At 38.7% G+C, this 16,719-nt stretch overlaps 1 protein-coding gene across 1 annotated transcript in view; it reads right to left on the bottom strand.

The window, feature by feature from the left end:
- Positions 1-11,795: 11,795 nt before the first annotated feature.
- The window catches only part of LOC139718625 (uncharacterized), a 51,814-nt gene continuing 46,890 nt past the window's right edge, over positions 11,796-16,719 (bottom strand). Inside the window, exon 11 of the mRNA XM_071630083.1 lies at positions 11,796-12,083. Within this exon, the coding sequence (XP_071486184.1) occupies positions 11,979-12,083 (105 nt within the window). The 3' untranslated portion in view covers positions 11,796-11,978. The remainder of the gene's footprint in view (positions 12,084-16,719) is intronic.

Below are 16,719 nucleotides of genomic sequence, written 5' to 3'. Positions count from 1 at the left end.
ATATCAAAAAAACACACACACGAAAAGAAACGAAAAATGACGAAACGGTATATAGTAGGTGTTCTGTGATGTCACAACGAACAATATACGAAGACGTTATTCATGTGCATTCAGGTCAATCAATAACTGTGTTTTAACGCATCGATCAATGATACATCTGCGTGGGTGAGCAAAGAATGTGCTTTGTCATGTTACGCAATATGGGTTTATCTCATTGATGGCCACTGTATCGTCTCACTTATCGTTGCTTACTCTTTCTTATATTTTTAGGAAGTCTCGCACCATTTACACCAGAAAAAAACAATCTCGACAATTCTGCGACCTTCCGTGAACGTCGCTAAGCTGGCTGTGAGTCGTCAACGAAGCTGATGCACTGACAGTTTCGGATTTTTGATGAATCCCTAATTATTGCTGATTGATAAACATGACGAATTGATAAAAGAGGAGTTAACAGAGGCATAATGACGGCATCTGTAATGACGGTCACGAGAAGGGATCGAAAAATAACAACATCCTGTGCAACTCACCATGATCATGGAGTGATTAAGTTTGTTAATCAAGATGAGATTTAGCCTGATTATTTACGATCTTTGATCACGACCCGTACACAGAGTATAAACATGACCCTCTCTGTTGACCTATACGGTTTTAAACCAGTGTAACTTGCGTTGGCAATTTATAACGGAGGTGGGGGATGGGCCTCCAAAATAAAAGGAAAAGATGAGCCATTGGGTTATGCAATGAATCAGGTGCATTGCTATGTCAGCACATAAATTAACAATTGTTAGATATACCAAAGCCCCCAAATTATGGTTGAAATAGACATCAACATTAAAAAAAACCAGCACTCGAACCGAACAGATCTTGTCCACTAAGAGAGCACCTAAGATTCGGAAAGGTTGCGGAGACAAATTATATTATTTCGACATTCTTTCCGCATCCGACGCGGAAAAGTGTGCGAACCATGGTTTCCTGGGACATAACTATGAATCTCTACGTATTGACTGCAGACATTATATACGCAGAAATATCATAAGGAATCAAACGGGAAGGGCGCAAAATGCTGCGGAAAATAAACATGCGTATAGTAGGACAGCTCGGACACAGCTAGGATCACACCAGAGGCCTGTTGCATAACACTTTTGAATTGAGAAAAACTCACAGAGTTTTCCCTGTAATAAAGTCAGTAGCAGTATCTTACTTTCTTGAGTTTTCACTTTTTACCAGAGTTTTTCCTCTGGTTAAGTGTTTTATGCAACAGGTCCCAAAAGTGGAAAAAATTATGGACCATCATAGGACAATCAGTATCACTTTCCGACAACCATTTAAACTCGCGGACAACCGAGGAAATGATGCAAAGTTTTCAAATTCTTTGGTTTCCCCCGTCATGTCTGGTTCTCCTCCTGCTCCTCCTCCTGCTCCTCCTCCTCCTCCTCCTGCTCCTCCTCCTGCTCCTCCTCCTGCTCCTCCTCTCTTCCTCCTGCTCCTCCTCCTCTTCCTCCTCCTCTTCCTCCTGCTCCTCCTCCTGCTCCTGCTCCTCTTCCTCCTGCTCCTGCTCCTGCTCCTCCTGCTCCTCCTCCTGTTCCTCCTCCTCTTCCTCCTGCTCCTCCTCCTGCTCCTCCTGCTCCTCCTCCTGCTCCTCCTCCTGCTCCTCCTCCTGCTCCTCCTCCTCTTCCTCCTGCTCCTCCTCCTGCTCCTCCTCCTCTTCCTCCTCCTCTTCCTCCTGCTCCTCCTCCTGCTCCTCCTCCTCTTCCTCCTGCTCCTCCTCCTGCTCCTCCTGCTCCTCCTCCTGTTCCTCCTCCTCTTCCTCCTGCTCCTGCTCCTGCTCCTCCTCCTGTTCCTGCTCCTCTTCCTCCTGCTCCTCCTCCTGCTCCTGCTCCTCCTGCTCCAGCTCCTGCTCCTCTTCCTCCTCCTCTTTCTCCTCCTCCTCCTCCTCCTCCTCCTCCTTCTGCATGGGCATCATTATTACTATCAACCTCGGAAGAACAAGAATCAGGCATCGGGACACCCGTCAACTCCACTGAACCGCCTCGTTTGGAGTCAATGGTGCTGGTTGCTGTGCCTCAGTCGTGACTGTATAGATGTTTACTATATTGATCGATTTAACTATGTAGCGAATGAAACATTTGCATCGAGCAGACTATTAAAAGAAAAATCTATTGACTGAAAATAATATTAGCAGGAGCTGAAGGGATCTTTTCTTTTTCTTTGTGAAAACTGTGGTCAATTTTGCGCGATGTTGGTCCCGAACTTGGTTAAAAGCATAAAACTTTTTACATGTTCATCTTCTTCTCGCAATTTTAGACTGCTTGGCGTTTGATAACAGAGAGGACAATGACAACAATAAACAATGACGGGATAAAGCCCATGCATAAACTGCTAACATACGCAGATGATTAAAGAAAAAAAAAGAGTAAAAAAAAGAAGAACATTACGAGATGCTAATGAGTTCCTTTTTGATTGAGAGTTTGAGTACTTGCTGATTGATCCGCTCTATCGGAATAATAAGAACTAAATTTCCCCACCTCGCAAACAGATATAAAGGTAATTCACACCCTCAGACCAGGGGGTGGGGAGAGACTCTTCCCACCTTCCTGCTCAGATCGTTCTCATCTTGACGGTCCGGTTGTGAAGTGGGCGGCATGATAATGATGGTTTTCTTACATTGTACGATGATATATGGTTAATGTTATCGATAACGTTACATAATGCATTTTCCTTACAAAAAAACCCAAAACAAAACAAACCAATAGACCTCGACTGAAACTTTACAACATGCAGATAGACCACGGGTTCCCTGTCCTTCTATACGCGAAACAAGACTGATTGTAAAGAGGGAATTCCAGCTAGGCCGGTTAAACAGTCAGTCTTGACAGAAACAGTTCAATTCTACAAGCACAACAGTGAACAATTTTTGATAAAAATAAGATAAGAAATTAGGGAAGGTTTGAGAATGTGAAGTTTGCTGATTTTCAAAAAATAGTTATTGAACAGACAATACTGAAATGGAAATGAGTGAGTTCATTATGTCATCACCTTGCAACTTGCCATTGCTTGTACGTGTAAAATCATGAAATTTCCAGTGTTACAAAGTTCAAGCGCATATATGCCCCATTGCAGTCTCAATCTCAATATATCTGACTGATTATACTTTGTACATGTAAGTTATTCAGCCGGGATCCATCATGACTTGCACTTTCATAGCAGAAGAACTATATTTTTGTATGTCAATGCAAATTGTGGGGTGATGATATCTCCGGCTAACTCACTGTTTTGTGAAAATTAGCAAAACTTCACAATATGTACAACTTCCCTAATTTTTATCCGATTTTTAGCAAATTTTCACTGTTGTGCATGATCGAAATAATTTTCTTATTCTTTCAGACATATCATTCTTAACTGGACCGGTATTTTCCATTTCGCGAATTTTTGACAGGATTTTCTTGTATGATGGAGTCGTTTGACGAAATCCGCGCGGCTTTCTTTGCGGGAAATAAAGCTACTGTACAGTTCGTTTCCTAGCAACTTCACAGATACAATATATTGACCATAGCATGATGAGGGTGGGTGTCGGCTTGGAAAGTGAAAGAGAGGTATATGGGTAATAGGCGGAGTAAGAGAGTGGAAAAAAAAGGGGGGGGGGGAGTGATTGACGATAGACCATTCAATCCATGAAACAGAACTCTTGGCTGTGTATGGACATGGCGTCTGAATGGGAATAATATCCGGCTTGTAGTTAAGAACATCGTAACTATAGCTTCTTTGTGAGCTCTCGGGGCGCAATATGTCATAACCTGATTTCGTTGAAAGGCAATTTGACGTGACTAAATGGGAAAGAGAAAGCGAGCGGGCATGAAAGACGGAGAACTGTGTCACCCGCTTCCGCGTATGGAAGAAGATCAGCAATCAACTTCTCTCTATACGCCCATTTTTATTTTTTTTTAAATTCATTTTTTACTCTCGCATAAACGACAAAATGAAAGACATTTCATGGAGTTGAAAGTTGATGGACATATCGTGAGAAAGAGATGAATAGAAAGCAGAGAGAGAGAGAGGGGAGAGATGGGGAGAGAGAGGGAGGGAGAAGAAGGGACAAAGATATACCACAGACAGAGAGTCTGAGGGGAGGGGAGGGGAGGGAGACATGCCAATGAATAGACTGAATGTTTGATAAAGAGCCGGAAGATATACAATTACAATATAATTCACAGAACATAGCATCTCAGTCGCTAGGTAATTAAGTGGCATACATATACAAACCGATGCAAAGTTCTTTCGTAAGCGTGAGAGCCAACTGATGCCTACAAGAAAGAGATAGATAGATAGATAGATAGATTTATCTTTCTATCTCTTTCTGTAAATCTATTTTATGAGCTATTATGTTTATATTTATCTGTCTATCTATCTGTTTATCTATCTATCCATGATAGATAGATAGATAGATAGATAGATAGATAGATAGATAGATAGATAGATAGATAGATATATAGATAGATAGATAGATAGATAGATAGATAGATAGGTAGGTAGGTAGGTAGATAGATAGATAAACAGATATCTATTCATCTATGGATCTATCTGTCTATCTACTGCAAAGCAAAATATTATCTCGGGATGAAAGTTTCGCAAATTGGAGCCAACTGCCTTTATGCGGCAAGAAATTTTTGCGATTTGCCACTGGCATTTAGTCATTCAGTGCTTATACATGACATTGCAATGTAGACAAGAACTTTTACCTGCACTTCAATTTTGCAAATGTTGGCTTTCCCAAAATTCATGAAAATTAAAATTCACACGAACACTTCTGGTTTTTACACTGGAGAGACAGATAGACAGATATATAGATACAAAGCGTGTATAGCTATGACAGATAAAGATAGATAGACAGATATATAGATTGATAGATACTTGCACAGAGATACAGATAGACAGATAGACAGATCTAACTGTTTATCCATCTATCTATGAGAGACAGATAGACATATACTATGCTTTTATATATGAGAATCAAAATCACTTGACAATGGGCTGGGAGCCCCAAAATTTGTGTGTTCTTTAAATAAACTGTTGATATTGACAGCATGATACATTTCTTGAGTTTTGTTCCATTTTGATATATATATATATATATATATATATATATATATATATATGTGTGTGTGTGTGTGTGTCTATCTATCTGATACAGATGTATAGACAGACAGACAGATAGACAGATAGATAGACAGATAGATAGACGGATAGAATATTATTTGGACAGATATATAGATTGACAGATAGATAGATAGACACATAGATTGATAAACAGATAGACAGATATATAAACAAATAGATAACAGATAGATAGCTAAATAGACAGACAGATGGACAGACAGATAGATAAATAGATAGAGAGAGAGAGAGAGAAAGAGAGAAAGAGAGAAAGAGATTGATTAACCCTAACAAGACCAGCAGCTCAACATGCTTTTGATTTAGAATGTCTTGGAGAAAGGGTTTTAAAAATCCTAATGGAGTGATAATACGATACTTAGGTCCTACTTTGTGTGTGTGTCTGTGTCTGTGTGTGTGTGTGTGTGCACTTGTGCATAAATGTCAACACTCTCTAATCATGTATCTGTCATTTCATTTGATTACATTATCTTTTAAAAAATTTAAGGCACTGCCTTTTCTACTGGTAGTGGTACTCAAATCTTTGAAAATCAATGCATGTTATACACTAATGCTTTGTGTGCGAAATATCAGAGTGTATCAGATTGGCATTTGTCTTTTTGCTTGTTTGTGTATTTATTACTGAAGTGAAAATGTTCGGTCAATCAAAACTTCGTGTACAAACAAGCTACTGATAACACTAAAGCGTTTATAAGACTCAACAAACTTGACAACAACAACAACAACATCAACAATGATACACAGATACACAATGTACAGAAAATGAGGGGGGTAAGTTTGGCAAACATACTGGACACATAATGAAAAAAAAAAAAACAAGACTGGATGGAGGTGGATAGTGGAGTAAATGACATTTATTTCAAGCCCATGTTGAAAGTTAAATGTATTTCTGTCTCGATACATTTCTTTTAAAAATTTCAATAGTGGTGTTTTCCCCTTTCACATAGAATAGAACTGTGGGTGTAACTTTTAAGGATCAAAGTACCATTACACTCACCTTCCTAAATAGGATTAATGTCTCGAGACATAAATGACAAAATGACACACCTGGGGCATTCATACTTTGTAGAATCAGATGGGAGGAGTATACATTGGTGAGCTAACTGTATCACGGCGTGCGAAGGATGACAGACGCTGGTGTTTTTTTTTTTAATCGTTTCTATGCACATACACAACACAAACACATTTGCTCCTACACACACGCCCACACATCCCTTATGTAGGCACGTTCACTCTTGACAAGAACGGGAGCTCATGCTCGTGGTATACTTTTTCTGTATTTTCTAATCAGGCCGAGGCGAGTTCCCTGCGAAGAGGCGTGCACAAACATCGTGGAAAGTTTAGAGGTTGAAATAGGAATAGTTCAAGGAGGTCATCAACTCACTACATCAACCATCAATCTCAAGCCCAAAATACATATACTGTATCACATTACAAGTTGATCTATGGTATGGGTTAACAGCCCCTTTCCTAAAATCACTCAAAGAGAGTGTTCAAAGCAAAGTATGCTGCATGACTGTGTGCAAGTATTTATGTGTTTGTTCTGTAGCAGTATTATAAAGATAAATACTGTAAAACGAGGAATGTCCGCGTGCATATTAATTTTGCGAATTTCGCAAGCCAAGATTTGCAAAATTAAACCGCATGCGAAAGTTCTTGTCTACACTATATGCATTGCATGTTAGAAGCAACTCACGAAAATTTCATGCCGCAAAAAAGGCCGTCGGCTCCAATTCGCAAAAATTTCACGCCGCGAAAATATCGTGTTTTACAGTAGATTTAGACATGAATAGATTTGCAATTTAATTATAATTATATCTGTTAAATAATTTGTAGTCCACGCGTTGGTACAATAGTATCAAAAACAGAACAGAACTCGAGAAGTGTATCATGCTATCAATACCAACAGTTTATTTGCCCATCTGCAAAAATAAGGTCACAAATGATAAATAAAAGTTGGCTGTTTCCATTGACTTACATGTTATGGCAGCCATGTTTTTTAGCTCTCCTGAACATTTGACATTTTTGAGATACAAGGTTTTTTCACCCCACCAACAATATAAATATATATAATAGAAATAACATATATATATATATATATATATATATATATATGACACATTAAGTTTATTCATGTATGGTATGCAAATACAAATTGCATTATGTGTTTGAGCATATATGTGTGTCTTTCTTTCTACACACACACACACACACACACACACACACACACACATGATAATAGATGCAAGTCTGAGGCTCACAGTAAGACATCTGGAAGGATCCCCTCAAGTATTCAGAGAAAGGCAGATGAAACCAAAGGAATAAGTACTTTCACTTCCCGCTGCCAAATCCGTTGCAAGTAAGTCAACTGAGCTCAAATTGACACATGTTACTTTCTAGTTGTCAATACACTTCTATTTCAATCAGGAAGAAGACAGAAAGATAATCACAAAGGTTTATAATGGTCTGTTTTAGAGGCCTCTCATCTTCAATTCTTTTTTCTTTCTGAAGAAGAACAAACCTTACACAAACGGGAACATCTCATATATGTCATATACTGTAGGAAAAGAACTGTTCGCGTGCATTTTATTTTTGCAAATTTTGTGAGAGCAATGATTCGCCAAATTAGAAAGCACGCAAAAGTTCTTGTCTACACTATATGCTGATAATGCATTGAATGCCAGTGGCAAGTCAAAAAAATTAATGCCGCATAAAAGGCCATCAGCTCCAATTTTTGAAAATTTTATGCTGTGAAAAAAATCTTGTTTTACAGTAGCACATCTATATCACACATCTATTGATATTTTGTGATGGTGATGATAATCAATAATGACAGTAGCAGTAGTAGTTGTTGTTGTAGTAGTTATAGTAGTAGTAGTAGTAGTAGTAGTAGTAGTAGTAGTAGTAGTAGTAGTAGTAGTAGTAGTAGTAGTAGTTGTTGTTGTTGTAGTATAGTAGTAGTAGTAGTTGTTGTTGTAGTAGTTATAATAGTAGTAGTAGTTGTTGTTGTAGTAGTTATAGTAGTAGTAGTAGTAGTAGTAGTAGTAGTAGTTGTTGTTGTTGTAGTAGTAGTAGTAGTAGTAGTAGTTGTTGTTGTAGTAGTTATAGTAGCAGTAGTAGTAGTAGTAGTAGTTGTTGATGTTGTTGTAGTAGTAGTTATAGCAGTAGTAGCACTATCGTCAAAGCTGCCATAGAGACTACCTGTCTATAGCAGCCACCTGCCTGTACGACCACTAAATTAAATTCCCGCCAAAAGAAAAGTCATGTTGAAGACCCTGTCTATAGCAGCCACCTGTCTAGAAGGATCACTTTTTTTCAACTCCCTTGCGTGGCCGCTATAGACAGGTTTGACTGTAGTAGTACTGGTGATAGTAGTAGTAGTAGTAGTAGTAGTAATAATAATAATAATGATAATAAAAAAGATAATAAAAAATAATAATAACAGTTAGAAGATGAATGAGAGGGAAAGCATGAAAAACAAAAAATATGTGAGCTTGGTGAACAAAGAACTCTCATGTTTTGTGATGGACCATTTTCACGTTGCTTGCCTCTCTCTCTGACACAGTACATACACTCACAGCATCTCTGTCTCTACAGCATAATTTTATCGACTCATAGACAGAAAGCGCGTGGACAGTTTGCTCCTTTCAAAGGGAAACTGACACGTGTCAGTTTATTCTCGGAATACTAAATGGGATCGCATCTCGACACAAACTGGGTTTATTTGTAATAGTTTCCTTGTGCAAAGCTAAAGTAGATTCACTGGTAGCCTCTTTGTACTCGTAAAATACATTGTCATATCTGCTACGTGGTCTAATTTCATATATCTTCACACTTTGACTCCAGTCTTTAGTATGTACAATTTATACAATAGAAATAGTTCACTTGGTCATTTTTTTTAAACAAATAATTATGGGTTTTTTAACATTTGAGTGACAAAATATTCACAAATTTTATGTACATATATACATATTTTAAATACTAACATAATTATACAATTCATATACATTATAACAGATTAGCAGAATTTTAAAGGCACTGGCTAATTCAATCAAGGATGAAGAATGTAGTACTTTAACAAAATTCATGAAATATGCAAAGATTTGTCCAGGCAGTGAAAAAAACAAATCAAAACATGTTACAAAGCAAAATGTATTTTATCTGTTTGCATTCATATACATGTGACTGCCTGTGTGTGTGCGCGTGTAAATATGTGAATTTTTGTGTGGGCGTGGGGGGGGGGGGGGGGGGGGGGCGATACAGGTTCAGCATCAGGTCAAATTTTATTTACTTCCTGAAAAACAGATTTTGTTGTGTTTTTACTGGTAACCATCGTGAGGAGCTGTGATGTCATTTTGTAATTAACCTTGGGGGGTAGACCTTGCAACCTCCACAAAATTATTTAATGCAATTACGTCATATTTTGATCATTATTCTATTTTTATGAATTATTAAGCAAAGCATCAGCAAGCTTGGAGGAGAGTCAAGTTGAACACATATACCCCATCCACCATACTGCATTCCAGAAATGAATGATTAACTTGGTTTATAGAATACTCCTTATCCCCCATGAACAGAGATAGTGAATTCCTTTAACCCTTTCACCTGTGGAACATCAAATTGCTGGACAAATAAGTGCATGGCTTAACAATTTAGAAAATAAGGAGTGTGTAATTAGCTCATGTACACACATGAATGAAGTACCCTTCTTTTTTCTCAGCTGGTTATGAATTTCACTTGTCACAGTGACACAATGCATAACCTTGTTCGATGCAATAATGTATGGAATTAATGTTCAAACAAGCAATGACCATGTGTAGACCAGTAGAATGGCCTCTTGATTTACACTTAGGATGCATCCATTTCATTGTTTTGCATTAAATGCATTAAGAAACTTTTTCTAATTAATATTGCCAAATACTAGGCTTTCATGAACACTTTGTTGCTGTCAGGGGCACATGCTGTGGCAAGCAATATTCATAAGGATTACATGAATAATTATTGCTTCATATACCGGTAGGCTTACTTTAGCTCAGTCAATTTAAAAACCCACATGCCTGTTATCGAAAATGACGTTTTCTGCTTAATGCACTAAGTGGAACTACATGTACCAAGTGGTCTCTTGGATGGTTTAGATTCTGTTGCTTGCCAGGTGTACATTTGTCTGTGCTAATTAAACTTTGGGAACCTGACAATTTAATGAAGAAAATATACATATTTCCTTCCTTTTCTGTTTCCACAAAGAAGGAAGGATGTAGTGGTGGCATCATGATAAATCAGAACGTACTGTCTGTAATATGACTCTTTTCTATTAGTGGTATAGTCTGGTTTGGGCCACAATTTCTCTCTGAATACTGATATGATACAAAGTGGCCGATACTTCAAGGAAACTGACTTTTGCCTTTTCAGATTTGCTTGCTTTTGTTTTCTAATGAGAAATTGGGTAATATTATTATCATAATTATACCCAAAAGTGACTAGATTTGTCTGAATGGAGTACTGTCTACACCTTTTCAGTAGGTTTTTATTTTCATGAATATCGTGAGTCAGGTGCTAATCGCGAATTTACCGACATATTAATGTATTAACTCTGAACCCAAAATGAACGGGATGTGCACCCATACATTTTTCCTTTCTAATAGCAAATCTAATGACTTGCAAACTTGCCGGGAAGTCCCGATTCGTGGAAAGTTAGCCTCGCTAAACATTATAGCATAATTACTCTGAAAGGGGACACAAAATGATTGGTAAATGAGAAAGCATGCATTCATATATCATATCTTAGTCTTTTTAAAAAAAAAAAAAGATTTGACAAAATTAGTACTATGTTGAAACGTTTTTTTTTTACCAATATCCTGCCTTGATGTCATGCATGTGACAGCTAGTACTGCAGATATCACGTCACAAAACTGATTAGTACCATCCTGTTCACATTGGCCATCTGGAAATAAAGGTAATTTCCTCACCCGTGCCTGGTTGCTACAGACAGGTTTGAGCGTATCTTGTATTTCAAGTTTCAGATACAACAGACAGTGAAAGAAAACTTAAGTAAATATGATTTATTGTGCCCAAAATGCGTGCCACTAGGCACATGATGAACGCATGGCTGTGACATGATGACCCGTAGCAACGAAATGCCTTTGACGTTAGAGGTTTGTTTTTATACGCTATGACCTAAAATGGTTACCTGCTGCCAGCTGCACTTTGCTGAAATCTGCAAAGTCAACTTTTCATTTGGTTTTACTCCAGGATATCGTAAACCTGGCCGACAAGGTCCGCAAACCTACGTGCCACGTTGTAGCACATTTATTGGTCACGTGACCCCTCCCCCGTGGCTCTACAACACTGACTTCACAGAGTTTTTGAGCATAGAGCACCTATTCCTCCCATCAATAGCAAACTTTGCCCACTGGACACAACAGTTTGGCACTTCAGCAAAGAGGCCTGGAAATACAAGACTCTTTATGTCTGCGGCATGAACAAAACTATTGGAGCATTGGTGCATTAACGTTCAGCCTCCTTTCTTCATGATGAGTTGGTTGTTTTGTTTCCGTGCTAAATATTATCATTTGAGGGGGAGGGGGTTGTTTTTGACTGGCCAAAAAACCCACAAAGGATCCCTTTCCATGATTCACTCCACAATCTGTCCACCATAACACCAGGAAGACTTCTTTCCTATCCACAGCATGATGCGCATAGATAGAAAACCATACTTTCAGGTTCGAGGCGTGGCCATGACTCTTGAGGATGCCCTCCGATTCTCGTTCGAGTTTCCAAGGGTTGGCGAAACCACCGAACGTGTGGGGTCGCTACTCTGTCGGTCGCACCTGGAGCGTAATCTTCTGCTGGTTGTCGAGAACTTCGCGCAGCTTGTTTTCTGTCATGGTCAGTCTCTGTTCCAATATGTTGACTGTCTGTAGAGGCAAAAGGATAGAGTGAGGGAGACATCATGAAACGAAAGTGACAACTAGACCAAGGGAGCAAATAAGTAACTTTCTATAAAGTCCATTTTCATGGCATTTTCCGCACACCACGTGTTGTGCAAAGGGGCAGCGCACACTGTTCCACTCAGGTAGGGTGGGGAGGGTCTGGATACATATCGGAAAGCAGCATCAAATATGTATATATTCAATCTGAACAGACAATTACTATAAAGAATCATGCCATAAAATCATGTAATCAACTGCGCCACAGAAAACTACAAAAAACCACCTCATCCCCTCTTGCCTACACTACTTGAGTGGTATGGTAATCTATTTCTGTATAAAAACAACAAACAAGTATATAGAGGAAATAATAATACTCTGATATTTGCATAAAATACAGGTGGGTGGCCCTACTCAGCAAAGATGACACGGCAAAGCTGTTTTCCACAGGGGTCCACTTAAGAGGCACATGTAACTTGCTATGCCACAAGGCATAAAATAAGATAATGTGAGACATACTGAAATGGTAAGAACAGACACAAGAGGGTAAAATACATTAAACATTTAATGCATAGTGATATGAGAATGATTGTAACAATACAAAATAAATAGATGTAATGGTAATAAATTGTAAACAAATTAAAAATCCACAAATTTTAAACCAGATTACTCTGAAGTGTAAAAAGATCCCAATAAGAAATTATAACATTATACGTAAATTGGCAAGTATGATTGTAATTTTTCATGAAATGCATTCATATTCTGCAGTGAGGTGAGTTTAATAGGCAAGCTGCTGTAAAGATGGAAATTGTTGTTAATATTCCACACATTTCACGCTACCAGAACCTAGCACAAAAATAAAAGCACGCAAATATTTTTGCTTGTTATATGTACCACTATGCAATGTCTTGATTCCATGGAATAAGAAACAAGTGAAATTCATGTTACTTGGCAAGGTGCAAAAAATTACTCGCACAAAAATATCCACTTTTACGGTATTATGTTGCAACCCACAAGGCCCTAGAAACAAAGTTCCTGCGGTTTGTTGATGTCTATTTTCATCTTAAGTTCAACTGTTCATAACTACTGTTCGTACGGGAAAGAGTTAAAAAAGATATTCTTTCAGTCGAGCTCTTTGTGGTTCATGCATAATTGTTTGTTTCGATTCCAGAATTCTAAACAGCCTCTTAATTGCTAGATTCGTGGCTGACTCTTAAAGACCCAGAAGTGTGGGCATTCACGTGGATGGCCCAATTCATTCGCTGCCCACCAGGATGCATTCGAAAACCACAAATAGCACCGGTCAGCAAATATGTGCATTGAAGAGTGCACTCACTGGTGATGACCGCCTTCAGTCAAGATTCTTCGGCTGGACGTGTGTGTACTTACACAGAGGTCAGTGATAAAGCTGTACACAATTTGTTACTGGGCATTCTCGAATACTGTACGAGCTGAAATTTTCGTGTTGGTTTTATTTTCGCAAATTTCGCACATCGCCTTTGAACCGCGAAAATAACAACACGCGAAAATAACAACGCGCGAATAGCTAAGTTCAGTTAGACCCTCGCAACTGCAAAATTAACAACACGCGAAAATGTCCTCCATGTAGCAATTCGCGAAAATATCTGTATGTGAAAATTTCAGCTCGTACAGTACATACGAGCCAGGCCAGCCTTCTTACTCCATGGTATCCCAATAGTAGTGGGTCTTAAAGCTGGAATCATATTCTAGAACAGTAAAGTTCCTGACTCTCTCTCAAATTGGAAAATTCATTATAAGTTTCTTTCTTCTGTTGTGCAGAGTTAATATGAATTTTTACCAGCTTCATCTACAGAAGCCCTGTTCAAACGCAAGCCAGTTTATACCAAAGCTCAATGAAGAAACAATGTATAGAGAATCATCGCATAGCCGACAGACCATTCAGACACTAACGTTGACTGTTCTGGGAAACGTCTTATAGATGCGCAGTTTCTCACTGCACATGTTGCTATGGCCATGACGCAGCCACTAGTGAGATGAATAGGGTCACCTTTCGTGCAGGCTCACATAAAGCCCCGCCCAGTTATACCATTCTATGGTCGTCATACGTTCAGACTCATATGGACACGATGAAATGCTGATTCGTTATCGAATTCTAGTTTAGACGATGCTCTGACCGTCGTTTCATTAAACATTGTTTCGTTAGTCAGCATTCAGACGTATAAATTCATTGAATAGCTATACCATTTTGGTATAGCTACACCTTTTAGTATAAACCTTTTGTGTCCGAGTTGCCACTTTAACGATGATGTGATGACAATTTCTGCAGTAATTCCCGCAGGAAGTGAAGTGGTTAACCACACTTCCACAACTAATGTGACAACCTCACCAGTAGGGTGGATGCAGCGGTCAAGCTTGCAGCAAAACATGATATCCACAAACAAATGAAGGCATGTAGAACTGGTGCTTTTGTTTTTTCCCCGGCCCTGACACCCTAGAGGCCTGGCTTACTATCCAAACAAGCACGGATCCCCAGGGACAGCTGTGCAGGTGCATCTGAGGACACGCCTAGGTGTGCTGATGGAATGATTCCCGAATGATGACAAGTCAAAACCACCAACAGTACGTCTCATCATTTAAGTCATCTCAGCTTCACTCCCTCATGGCCACACCTTCATATACCAATGACATGTGTCACTGTAGAGTTGCCCATGTCAACAGAGAAAGTCAAATTCGCTTCATTTACACCACTGTCAAACCAGAGGGATAATTTCAGGTCAAATCATTTCTTTGCATCATTTTTTTTCTTTCTTTTTCTTACCCCCACCTACTCCTCCTCCTCCTCAACATAGAAATTATGTAATGTTCCCAAATGAATCCCATCCATTCATTCATTCATAATCATAATTGACAGGCTTAAGATTGCAACACGCTTCATCTCGTGACTGCCTAAAGCTTGAACAAATAAAGGCTTAATTGCATCGTGACTTTATTGCATGCTGTATTTCATCAAGACAGACAAGATCTGCCATTATTATTAGCTATCAATACTGCTTTGAAACTTCCTCAAACTTTTCCCCAAGTTCCTGTTCTTGAGGCAGCCTGCTGTGGGAGAAAGTTAAGGAAGCAAGTTTTGCTTTCTCTTGAATGGTGGCAACAAGTATGCAGCGGCTTGTGTTTTCTGGGAACTCATAACCATGGTTACGATTGTTTACAATGACATCATTAAGATGCCCTACCATAGGGACAGCTCCAGCTTAAAGGTCGCATGTCCCTTTTGCAAACGACACAATATTTTGCATGGTTAAAGAATAATGTCTCCCAACATCATGTAGAAAATCTCGCAGTAATACACGTCATGTTATTAAAGAAATGAAAAACTAACTCTATGTCACTCAATAATATGCTCCCATTTTTGTACCAAGAATAATGGTTGAAATTTTTTTTTGGTCCAAATAGATTCACTGAAGTCTATACAGAGCGTATCAAAAAAAAAAAGGTAGTCCAACTTTGGAGGGCTTCCATTTTATAACTGTCAGCTCTGGAGAGTGCAATGTCAGTTGTTAGGAAAGAAGAACTCTTCCTCTTTCCATTGATACCTAATTACTGTACGAGCTGAAATTTTTGTGGTGGTTTTATTTTCGCAAATTTTGTGAATCGCGAAAATAACAACGCGCGAATAGCTAAGTTCAGTTAGACCCTCGCAACCGCAAAATTAACAACACGCGAAAATGTCCTCCATGTAGCAATTCGCGAAAATATCTGTACGCGAAAATTTCAGCTTGTACAGTATGCCAAAAAATGTCATGCATGACTGAGCACATGAACTTCAAACACAACAATGATAAATTGCACTTTTTCCAAGTTTGCATGAAATTGTGAAGGAACAATGAATGTCTCACTGCATGGATGAGATCTGTCGATGAAAGTGGACAAAATAATAGGCCAGCCTGTACGAATGCAGGTTTGTCTTTAGGGTTTGTGTAAAGGGTTTCTTTTAACACTTTATGGTTCATAACCTTTAACATGGCCACCTGTCCAATAGCGTGGTCACTCCTACTAAGGCCCACTCACATAGTCCATTTTCTCTGTCCATATTCAACACATAGCTTGCAGCGCCAAACAATGTCTTGAATACTAGGAGAGCAAATGGATTATGGTTTAGCCTTTGTGGGAGTGACCAAATTATCAACAAGGGTGGCCATATTGAAGGTTACGGACCACAAAAGGTTAGAAGAAACCCTAAACACAAACCTGCATTCATGCAGGCTGGCCTGTTAATGTTACCACTTTCATTGACAGATCCCATCCATTCAGTGAGACATGCATAGTTCCTTCGTGATAACACTGGAACTTGGAAAAAGTGCAATTTGTCATTCTTGTCTTTAAAGTTCATGTGCTTAGTCATGAATGATATTCGTCAATCAGGGAATAATTTTCCTGGTATCACATCGCAATTTGCTATGCATTTTTTCAACACTGCTACACAAACTAACTTTTGTGTAGCAGTTTTCTCCCATAGAAATGTACAGGATAACATCTAAAATATTGTTCATCAGCTGAAATTGCTAAATCAAATTTGAGTTGGAAAATTATTCCCTGTCAACATAATTAGGTATCAATGGAAAGAGGAAGAGTTCTTCTT

Source organism: Diadema antillarum, unplaced genomic scaffold, assembly GCF_040938485.1.
Source record: "Diadema antillarum isolate AM-2024a unplaced genomic scaffold, OU_Dant_1.0 scf00000098, whole genome shotgun sequence".
In the NCBI taxonomy this organism is placed as follows: Eukaryota; Metazoa; Echinodermata; class Echinoidea; order Diadematoida; family Diadematidae; genus Diadema; species Diadema antillarum.
Note: the sequence above shows the minus strand (reverse complement) of the source record. Positions and strands in the feature narration are given on the sequence as shown.